Consider the following 12357-nt stretch of genomic DNA (forward strand, 5'->3'; position numbering starts at 1 on the left):
TCTGAGCTCTCTCTGTTACTGACTAATAAAGGTTTTTTCAAAAAAAAAAAAAAAAAAGGTTCACTCTGAGCTCGAGCAAAAGAATAAAACAATAAAAAGATAAAACAATAAGTAAATTAGACAAAAGGGTCAATTAAACTAATTAAACAGTGGGTCAAGTTAGTTAATCATGTCAAGAGAGTAAATGTCCAATTCAGATGTCAATGACTTATATCAAGGTGAGCCAAATACACAGGCCGATTAGAGTTAAAGCCAGGAAAAAAGTGATTACCACTGAAGATCTTGATGTGAAGTCATCAGATGAATGTCAAGCCTTCACCCTGTCTGTGTACCACCAGTTGAAAGACATCGAGCTCAGACTCAAAAGAGTGGTCTCTCCCTCAAATGAATTGAAGCTTTGAGCAAAAACAAATATCAAACTGGCTTTAGGTCTACCATTTTAATCTGCGATACCCGGTTAACCACTCCTTCTGATTCCAGGACATACTTAGCTCCTTGGCTTCCAGAAGCAAGTTCCTCAGCAGACAGCAATGCTGAAGAAGTGGGAGCATCAGGGAAGTAAGTTATGCAAAGACTGGATTGAGTGATCCTATTCAAATACCTGGAAGGCTCTCACTTTCTGACCTCTAAATTGGACTATTATGTGTTGTAATCCTCTTTTCTGGGAGTACTCCATGTCACACAAATTTACAATTGAAAATTCAACATGACTCAAAGGAATTTTATGTCTAAAGAACTTCAACACGCCCTCAAACTCCACCCATTCCTAAACTGTCAACCTCAAAGCTATTGCTGTATGTTTTGCTGGTCATTACCTTGTATCTCCAAGAGAGGAAAGGGAATTCTGACCTCTCTGTGAAAAGAGCTAGGGGTTGACAGAGTGATTGTAATCTGCCTTATGTTATTATTAGATGTCAGGTTAGGAATGTTAGTGGTGTCATCTGTGATGTCACCGTATTCTATGTGAGGAGATTTGGAAGTAAACTTGTTCAGTTGCTGTTGATGCCTACTGCTGCATGGATGGTATCTCTATGGAATAAACCTAAGATGAAACAGCCTTCCTGTGTCCTGATGTCATTTAACAGGAATGCTTCAGCGATTAATTACGAAATCCCAGGCCAAGCAAATGCAGGTTACTCCCTTCTTCCAAAGCATTGTGTTCTGTCCTTGGGGGTCTGCACTGGAGATAGTATATGCAGAGTTGTTAAGAATTGCGATCATATATGACATAAACCAGTTACAACACACCAATTTATTTACATGTATATTTTTCCATATCCGATCCATTAAATATTAATATAAGAATAGATAACTCAGTATTTGTCCTTAAAAAAATAATTCTAGAGCAACGCTGTCAGAGATTGATGCACATTTGTTACTTGTCTGACATTTATTTTGAGATGTGGAAAAAGTATGCTGTTGTATGGCTCCTAACTGACCCAGACGCAACAGGCTGTATGGCATATGTACCTAGTACCAGTATCAGGGTGTACACACAGTAATGATGACTGCAGTGGATTAACAAAATCACACCATTTATTATGAGGATCGTCTTGAGACAACTAATCACTACAAATGTGCAAATATTATTGTCTCTCAATCACTACAAACACAGGGGACTGTCTGAGCACAATACTCATTAAATTAGGTAGTTCATTATTTGTGTTCCAATATTACTTGGTTTTTTGACCCAAAAGCTTAGCTAAACAACTTGCTACACTTTAAGTGATTTTTAATGTTTTAGACACTTTCAGTCAGAGTTTGCCTTGGCTAATAATTTACTTGTAGATACATTAGCTCTACAAACAGTTTACCCGAAGACCTCTGTTTTCCTTGAAGAGTCTAATTCTGGAAGATCTTGAATAGGTCTGCTTGCCCATTAGATGAAGTCCTTCTGCTGGTTATGTTTTTTATTTACTTCAATGCCCAAAGGAGTATATAGCTTTAATGCTTCTTCAAGGGCACTTCAGAGTGCCCGAAAGGAAACAAATCTGAGAGTAAATATGTAAGTGGTTTAGAGTCCATCTAGGTGGGGAGGGAAGCTCTTAGTTCTGCATTCTTTGATTGCACCAGATGGTGATTATAGGACTCTGGGCCTCTGGGCACTTTAGCACTGCTGTCCAATGTGAAGTGTGTGTGCTCTCTGTGTTAAATATGATAAGGATTGGTCTACACCTGTTTTGACAGATTTAATTTACCTGTCAGTCCCTTGTAAAGAGGTATCTCATATACCCAGGGCTGGTAAATTAAATGCTACTGGTGGGAATGCAGCGCTGATTGTGCCACCCACCAAAGTAGCCTTCCAAACCTATCCCAGGCCTCTGCCATTGCAGGGCCTGTGTGCGCTGTGTTACTGCCGCAGTGACATGGCACCTAAAGTGTGTGCCATGTCTGTGACCCCCTTTTTACTACATGTCAGTCACCCCTAAGGTAGGCCCTAGCTAGCCTTATGGACAGGGTGCATTGTAGGTAAAAGATAGGACATGTACCTTAAGTGTGTTCCCCCCTGCCCTGCCTCACCATTCTTACCGGTGCCGGCCGCACCTGTATCCGACCTTTTTCCATCCTGGATATGGTCAGTAAAGGGCAAGAGAAATTCCCATTCCAGTTTGGATAGAAGATTCTCAAATGTGGATGGAGTGTAGGGGAATGGATTTCTCCACTGAAATAATACATTTCCATGTGGAGAATAATATGTGCATTTGCTCATTGTGCTGCTTCTCAACATCCTGTATTTGTACACTGCAATTATGCATTTAAAATGTGACATGACTAACTGAGCGGTGCATGCAAACTGACAGCTTCCCAGGCATACCGCTGCTGAGCTTTATGAATAAGCAAGTCATCAATATGAGCCTTTGAAGAATAGTACTTCTACAAGTGCACATTTGCTTCCCTTGAACTTGAATTGGGCCATTTGTATGTATTGTGATCTTTCGGAGCAGGTGCTACTTTCTATGGAATACATATAAGCCACTTTCAGTGTTGCCAATGTTGGGATCAGTGAGAAAACTATAAAGTGACCTTCTAGAGATACATAAAAAAGGAGTTTTCATATTTTTGAATTTTGGACTAATCTCAAGGAACTATTACACTTTCGAAATGTGTTTTTGTTTGCGAAACATGATTCTTTCTACACCATGCAGAATATTTTTGCATTTGATGCTAATGTTATCATTATTTCCCTAAAATATTGCCTCACCATACATTCTGAATATATGGCTATAATATTATATGTGATATGCATGACAGTAGTCTTTGCTTTGGCCCCAAGTTGTATAACGAATGGAACAAGACGAACATGGCAATTTCAAATCAATCTTCGATAATACAGAATGGGCTTAAACAATGAAAAATTACCAGCAACACCAGATACAAATAACTAAATTGAAGAATAGCTTTTCTACGTATGCCTGAGAAATAAAAATGCTACATTTTCCAGGTCACCTATTTTTGATTTGCATTAGCAGAAGATGAAACCAGAGGCTTCCAATTATGTCTTCTGGCTGGCATGACTTATGATCCCCTTTTTAATGGATGTATGACGTTACAACGCACACTTTTACAACGCATGCACTTACAACGCATTTTTTACAACGCATAATCCATTACAACGCATGACATTACAACGCATGACACTACAACGCATTTTTAAAAAATACCTTTACAACGCATTGCCATTACAACGTATACTACCTTTACAACGCATACCATTACAACGCATTATATTAAATTACATTTAAGGTAAGTATTAGATAGTATAGGGGTAAAAATTACTATTCTAACTCCAGGGGGTGCAACAGTAGGGTAAGTGTTGGATAGTATAGGGGTAAAAATTACTATTCTAACTCCAGGGGGTGCATCAGTAGGGTAATTGTTGGATAGTATAGGGGTAAAAATTACTATTCTAACTCCAGGGGGTGCAACAGTAGGGTAAGTGTTGGATAGTGTAGGGGAAAAAATTACTATTCTAACTCCAGGGGGTGCATCAGTAGGGTAAGTGTTGGATAGTATAGGGGTAAAAATTACTATTCTAACTCCAGGGGGTGCAACAGTAGGGTAAGTGTTGGATAGTGTAGGAGTAAAAATTACTATTCTAACTCCAGGGGGTGCATCAGTAGGGTAAGTGTTGGATAGTATAGGGGTAAAAATTACTATTCTAACTCCAGGGGGTGCATCAGTAGGGTAAGTGTTGGATAGTATAGGGGTAAAAATTACTATTCTAACTCCAGGGGGTGCATCAGTAGGGTAAGTGTTGGATAGTATAGGGGTAAAAATTACTATTCTAACTCCAGGGGGTGCATCAGTAGGGTAAGTGTTGGATAGTATAGGGGTAAAAATTACTATTCTAACTCCAGGGGGTGCAACAGTAGGGTAAGTGTTGGATAGTGTAGTGTAATATTATGCGTTGTAATGGTATGCGTTGTAATGGTAGTATGCGTTGTAATGGAATGCGTTGTAAAGGTAGTTTTTAAAAATGCGTTGTAATGGTATGCGTTGTAATGTCATGCGTTGTAATGGATTATGCGTTGTAAAAAATGCGTTGTAAAGGTAGTGCGTTGTAAAAGTTGCGTTGTAAAGGTTGTTCCCCCTTTTTAATATATGAACCTAAATGTCATAAAAAAGTGTTATAAATCAGATCAATATATGGTTAAAACACATTTCTACTTGTTTGCATCAAAGAGAAACGTAATGTGTAAAACTGAAACTGTCTAACATGTAATTGTTAAGTGTTTTCTTTCTTCTTTCTTTTTTCAAGGCTGTTACACAATTAGCCCTTTTTGGAGACATGTCCACGCCGCCTGATGTGACATCTCCACAAGTAAGTCACAAAGGAGTGGCAGTAGCATACTCTAAGTTTCATGTAGACATACAGTTATAAATGAGATCTAGACCCGACCATGAATGACTAGCTGTGTACCATCATTCTCCTTTACACATTGACCGGTCATTTGTGTGTGTAGGATTGTAACCAAAGCCTAAAGCCTTAGAGTGCTATTTAATTACTAAAACAGGAAAAGAAAAATGTGCATTAAGTTTGGTAGATCTGTGAATATTAGAGTGGTCAAAGCTAGGCTTGCGGGGCACGCCCACCAGTGATCATTCATTATAACAGACTGCAGATATACAGGTATTCCTGAAGGAAATGCAAACTATGCCAACACAATATAGTCAATTGAATGATTGTATAAAGAACTAGCTTCTTCCCTCCTCCCAACCAAGTAAGATGGACCTCCAGGGGGATTGATCCTCTTGATGCAAGCCTGCAAGACCAACTCACCTAAGTACCACTTCTCAACCACAACTTTATACAGCTAGTCCAACATGTCTCGTGACCACAACACCCAGAGCTATTATATTCAGTAAACGTATCAATGATCCTTTAGCAAATCCTCTAGAAAGCGCAGGGGGAAGGATTCCAGTTAGTTTGACTTACCAAACAATCTTGAAAACCGAAACATTTTCAGCATTTATCCACAAAATAAAAGCAAACCAAAATCCCACAGCGAATGACTTGTGTACATTAGAGCAAGGGTTTCTTTGCAGGTTGACACACACACAGTATAAACCGGTACTTTTATGTAGCGGATAGCCGGATACAGATCAGTGAGCTATACACATGTTCAGGAGCTTGGATCTTAACTCTGTCTATGCCTTTCACTCTTCTGAATCCCAAAGAAAACTAATGGAACAACCCTTTACTGCTCTCAAGCAATTCTACACTCCCACTAAAATTGTACTAAAACAGAAAAAGTTATAATAAACTATTGAAAAGGGTTTGTCAACCACAAAACTGTATAGTCCGTGTTTTGCCATCCACCCAGACCTTAGTGCTCAGTCAACCTCGCCTGAAAAACCTTAAAAAGAAAGAAAACCAGCACACCTTATAACAGTCAACAACAAAGAATAGTTACTAATGGCAAACATCATTTGCAACCTGGTCAAGGCCATTGGCGACCATTTACCAACTATGAAAGTGTTCAGCAGTAAGAGATGGAATATTGGTTCTCTAATCGTAGCTTTGTCTTTCACTGAAAGAGAACTTTCACTGAAGGAGGACTCCGCATGTTTGTGGTCTGTGCAGCAGGGAGTGATTTGTTGACTGCACCCAACTGCATCTAGATCCCAGTGTGTCCCCAAAACCTCCCATGCACCCTTCCAAGGGCATCACCCTTTATACCACTTTCTCTGAAGCATGTATTTACTATAATTCTTGAGAACCTCTTTGCCATTGCACCACCATTGGTAATGTGGCACAGGTACACAGGCAAAGGTGTTCCCTCATTTGCGCTGAGCCCGAATAAAATGGAGGGAATACACCCTTCACATTGTGCATGTGTGCATCCAGGAAAAGGGTGTTATACAAAGGAGTCTGCTAGTATCTGTTGCTGATTTAAATAAAATAAAACAAAAGTGCACCATGACACTTTCAGTACTAAAATTAATATAGTTGTTTTTACCAACTAAGACCATTGAAAAAACATATCCTGTTCTTTCCGCCCACTCAGAACACCTGAATGCATTGATTATGGAAATGTCTTGTGGTTGAGTCTCCAAGCAGACAGTTTTGTAATTTGCAGATGATTTAAAGTGCATCAGTTCATCCGGTCTGTAGTCTTAAAAGACACATACGTTGTACAACTACACAGTGCAAATGTAATTGTATGGCAGTGTAAATGTGTAGTTTCTTTGATAGTCTCTATATTGCTGATCAGAACTTTCTCCATGTTGGTCCTCCTTTTCTCATGAACCTGCCATATCATTCTCTATGGAGTCTGCACTGAGAAATTAGCCTTATTTTTTATCAGTACCAAGATTCAGGGAATATTCTTTCTTCTGGTCTTACTGAATTATTTTGCACTGAATATTGCCCAACCAGCAATCCTTTAGAAAGGTCACCAAGATTCCTCTTTTCAAGAGGTGTCCTTATGTTATTGCCGTTTAGGTAGCTTCCAACTGACCCTGTCTTATCACCATGCGGCTCTTGGGCAACACCATGTTTTACTGATAATACACTCAAACTCAGAATTGAAAAAACCTCTAGCACTCTGAAAGAGGAATCCTATCCTATTGAAAATATACTGCCAATGAACAATATTTTCACATTAATTTGAAATCCTGAGAATAAATGCTCTTAACAGTTCAACTTCCACTAGCCTAAATTTTGCATTTAGATATACTTTTCCCGACTATCAAAAACTCCAAAATTCAGAAAGACAGAATACATTTTTGAAGGTCATTGTCTACACACATTACGAGTCAGCACACATTGTATGTCATCCAAATTCAATATTATGATGAGTCTCTGCAATCTTCATTCCTTGTCCACAAGGGTTTCCATAAAGGTGAATTTGGCCCACCTTTGTTAGCTTGGTATAAGTTTACCCTTAAGGGTGGTAAGAAGGGGATATATGAACTAAGAACACAACAACCACCTATACAGGTAAATGAATAGAAAATAAAATCAAGCATATTTGCAAACACTTAGCACTGTCTAAAAGAGATGTGGTCATAGGTGAAGACACCTGTAAGTGAGCAGATAATTCTATCCTAAGTAGACATTTTTAACTGGGACCTGATCCAAAATTAACCTAGAAGTGAAGGACAGGCGTGGTAGCTTCAGTTTTTCATACTTCTTGTCCATCCATATTTCACAATGCTGCCCTACTTTGAGGTAAAACCAAATGTGCCAACTTGACTGACCTTTTATATGTCATGAGATATAAGATCTTCACAGAAAAGGCATATGAAGATTTAGGTTACATAAAATGAGTTAAGGCCTAATTCACTATTGGTGTTTGCGGTCACATAACCTGCAGTGAGTAAAATTGAAGACTTTGAGGTCACAAAAACCAAACTGCAATGTGCACGTTGCAATTTTTAATGATTGCCCAAAAAAATTGGAGTAAAGGGAGGGCCCTTTCCTTGTATTTCTCTAAAGTATGCATCAGTGCTTTGTGATTACAAACCATATGCTAGAAAACAGTAGCTTAAAGGGACCTTTCGCACAGTGGAAGCTGTCATGACAGAAAATGTAGACTTTGCGAATAGCACATGCCAGCATCTAGGGTAGCTGACAGCAGTCCAGTAAACTGATGCATGCACCACCAAATGTCCATTGTCATATTTTCATACTTTTGTAATTGTTAATGATTCTATACCCTTAAGGGTTTGAGGCTGCCATGCTGGCATTTTAGGTACCCCACTGCAGTGACTGGGATCTGCTGTCCCTCGCAGGCCTCCATCCCTGCATTTGCATGCATTTAGTAGGATTCGGATATGAAATCCTGCCTTATTATTATGAGTGCAATAGATATTCTACAACACCTAGCGAATGTTGATTGTTCCTGTGACAGATTAGTACATCTGTTGTAGCATACCAATTTCTTGGATCACATCGTAGATGCTGAGCGAACATTGCATGTGCAATACAATCAGGGATTTCATTTGCAATTTCATCAAGGCATTCGATCCAGTCTGCTGAGTGGATTCACAATGATAATGTGCTTTATAATCCAATATAGACTGTAGGTCATTGCCTGAAACACTGTTGTAATCAAATCCTGCTGTCTCACTTTTTATACCTATTTATTCTCTTTTTTTTAGACTCCAGCAACTCCAGGTGAGGCCTTTGTTCCATGTTCATCCCAACTGCACCCTGCTACTGCTGGCATGTTTGGATCTTTAACTTTCAATCGTGCTGCCCTACCCCCAGGTAAAATAAAATGTGCCCATTTTAATAATGGATGACCAATAGCTTCTCATGTGGGAAATATAGGTAATTCCCTTTAATCAATGGAATCAAGAAAATTCTAAATTTGGAAATTTGGAGAATCAGGACTTTTATGACTTAATTAACTGCTAGCATTGTACCCCCTCTAAAATGTGTTTTTGTTTACCTGAGAAAGCTTTAATATATTACCGTCTATCACAGTTATTTTTTATTGTTAAACACCCATACCACACGGTTAATTTAGATGCACAGTTATGTACACATATATGGATTCATTTAAAGAACTTTCCATTTTCCCAAGCTATACTGTATGAGGGAGGAAGCCTATTTGTGTGGATTTTAATTTGAGGGTGAGCTGCCAGTGATAAATAGTACAGTGAAGGCAACCGTGTGACCAGACAGCAGAAAATGATCAGGGCTTGTAGGAATTAGGAATAAATCACGTTTGTCCCAAAGGGCCAATGGCTATTGTGCATTTTATTTTACTTTCTAAAATCATACTTTATTCAGTCATCTTTAGTGTATGCCAAATGCAGATACGTGTAAATGTATTGACAAGTTATGATATATGATTGCAAAGACTGTAAAGCGTATTTAGTAAAGTAAACAAATTGTAGCACTTTGTAGTGGAATATTCATACTACACAATTGTGGGAAATTACTTTATTTAGAAAAGAATACAACTGTATTTTGTAACTATATTGGACATTTGCCCCAAGGAGCTGCAATGGTGCTATTTCTGCTTTTGACGATTAAAGTAAAACATTCACAGTTCTGCACTATTTTCACTCTTTTGCAAATGATTTTAACTTAATCCTTTATGCATTAGTGTGGGTGAGAAGAAAGGTTGATGGGCATTAAAAATTTGTCATACATCCCGATTAGTGGTCCTGGGAAAATTAATTCAGTCGTCCTCCACATTTCCTGAGTTTAGTTGGGATTCGGGGTTATCCACATCCCATAATTTGTTTTGATTTTCTCTTTTCAGCAGACTGGCATTGAGATCAGATTTCTATTAATTGTTAAACAAAGGTGGTCTACAGAATACTGTAAGATTCTCAACATGGTACATTTCCTTATGACACAGAGCAAAGCAAGTCTAATTCATGATCACAGGTGCATAATATAGATTGACGAAGAAATTGAGGGAACCCTGGTCAGTACAGTAAAGGATACTGACTTCCAAAGAGAACCCTATTGGGCGGAAAGGTGCTGTTATAGAATGGCTGGGCAGAGGGATAGAACAGTTCATCAACATGTGAACAGTGTTGCTTCCTTTCAGTGCGCGTCTATGATTGTCTGAAGTACCAAGTTTGTGTTAGAGAAGAGGTCCATGGATGATGTACTCCAAGAAAATGGGCTTTATAATTGAGATTTAGAACATTTATATTCTTGAGCTTATGCGTGGAACCATTCCACGAATCCGTGATGTGGCTTTGCATTGTGTAGCCAAAATAGTATATCATGTCTCATTCACAAAGGAGGGGAGCCCAAATCTTATTCTAGGTATCCATCCAATCCTGAACTCCATATAAATCAACCTCTCCGAAGTGGCATTTCTGTAAAGTTCCATAACCCATTCTCGCGGGGATGGTGTAGCTGAAGACCTCCAGTGGGGGGTAATGCAGACACTGGCAACCACCAAGGATGCTGAGATCCAGCACCTTCAAAGGGAGGACAACCCACATGTCACAGGTATCATAGAACAATGGCTGTTTCGTTAAAGGTTGGGAATTTAGCAGGCTGGCTGAGCATAGGACATCCAGTCTACTGCAGAGAATGGACAAGGCAAAACAGTAGGATATGTCCTAGGTCTTCTCATACCCAAATGACCATCCAACTCAAAGAGTTTCATCCCATACCTGCTCTCCACAGTCCAACCAGAGTCCAATACAAGCTGTATAAGATAATACAGTAAGTGAATGTAAGCTCTGACTCCCTCAGTCCCAAATCTTATGATGACTGCATCAAAGAGAACCAGTCCGATTCTCTATAAGCCTAGGATGATATTGGTTGCCACTTCTCTTGTACTCCAGAAACGGTTTAGTTCGAAACCATCTCTGAGACTAATGTATTGTACAGTACCGACCCTACACCTTTCTGTCTTCTTCAAGTTTCAAGGTACTTCTGTGTAGTAAATGCGGGGGATGTTAGGTGTGGCGTTCCCAGTTGTGCTTTTCAGACAGTGTGTTGGTTGATGGAATTTCCATTATTGGTCTACCACTAGACCGTATACCCTGCATAAATCATTAAATAGATGGCTATTCTACTGGCTATTTGGCAGTAGAAAATACTCATATACCCCTCTAAGAGTATCACCTTACCATCGGACTCTACCTTCTCTAGTCATCTGCTACAGCATTAACCATGAAGCTAGTTCCTGTTCATTTCTTTAATTAAATCTGTTAACAAGACGACTCGACCTACAACAAAACAATTTATGTTAATAAAAGATCTGGTCCCATGGATAGTGTTTCTTTTGATGAGCTTCATCCATGCGCACTGATGGCAAAGGACAGAATGGAGTAGAGTTAGCACTCTCCCACACACAGTTATGTCAGTATGACATGTTCACCCTCTGTGTCCCCCTTCACCTTTCCAGATTCCATGGAGCCCAAGGATTAATACAGCCACTTCTGCATGACAGGGTCAGCAAAGACTCACAGGGAAACATCCATTTTCAACACCAGCCAAGCTCCATCCCAACTCCATACTTTTTAATCATTGCACAGAAGTTCATAAAGCTATAAAAAGTTCATGCAGCATCTCAGCAGCGAGGTGAAACACATTCAGAGGGAGGAAAGTGGCCAGTAATATTCAGAAAAGCTTTAAAATGAAAAAGTGTATTTCAGATATGGTGGTGGGAAAAAATAATTAATTTCAACATCAGGCCACTCTGAATGTATTTGACTGATAGGTACACTCATTAACCACTCTTACAAAAATCCCAACAAGATTAAAAAGAACATTGCACATAGCCAAGGATGAAAATCAAAATGGTGAAAATGCTGAAAGGTTATGAAAATATGAGCGGAGCACAGCCAGTCTAAAGAGACAAAACTTTGTGAGTACACCACATCAGCCTTAAAAAACTATGGTCCAAATTATTAACGCAGGCGTAATATATCACTCTGAGCTTTAAAGTTTTATTAATACAGTCAAACAGAAATCAAATTTAAATGACTCTCATGTACAGGTCAATCAATCAATCAATCAATCAATCAATCAATCAATCAATCAATCAATCAATCAATCAATCAATCAATCAATCAATCAATCAGTATTTGTTAAGCTTGACTACTCTCAAGGCGCTGGGGGGCTGCATGTCTTTCTGTGCACTGAGGTTCAGTCGAAGAGCCAGGTCTTGAAATCCTTCCTGAACTGGGTTAACGACGGGGATAGCCTGAGTTGGAGAGGCAGGGTGTTCCAGGTCTTGGTGGTGAAGTAGGAGAAGGATCTTACTCTGATCCTGGTCTTGCGGATCTGAATGACAGCAGCGACGGCTAGTTCGGTGGTTCAGGACTGCTGGTCCAGCATTGTGGAGGGCTTTGTAGGCATGTGTGAGGATCTTGAACGTGACTATTTTGTTGACTGGCAGCCAGCGGAGTTCTTGTGGGTGTTCG

The 12357-nt window shown here is 39.3% G+C and overlaps 1 protein-coding gene across 4 annotated transcripts in view; it reads left to right on the forward strand.

The window, feature by feature from the left end:
• Window positions 1-12357, forward strand: part of DAB1 (DAB adaptor protein 1) — a 3595579-nt gene that overhangs the window by 3438381 nt on the left and 144841 nt on the right. For all 4 annotated transcript variants that reach the window (XM_085602501.1, XM_085602500.1, XM_085602502.1 and 1 more), the window contains 2 exons: window positions 4760-4822; window positions 8608-8716. In XM_085602501.1, the coding sequence (XP_085458627.1) occupies window positions 4760-4822; window positions 8608-8716 (172 nt within the window). The remainder of the gene's footprint in view (window positions 1-4759; window positions 4823-8607; window positions 8717-12357) is intronic.

This window comes from Triturus cristatus, chromosome 4_2 (genome assembly GCF_964204655.1).
Source record: "Triturus cristatus chromosome 4_2, aTriCri1.1, whole genome shotgun sequence".
Taxonomy (NCBI): domain Eukaryota; kingdom Metazoa; phylum Chordata; class Amphibia; order Caudata; family Salamandridae; genus Triturus; species Triturus cristatus.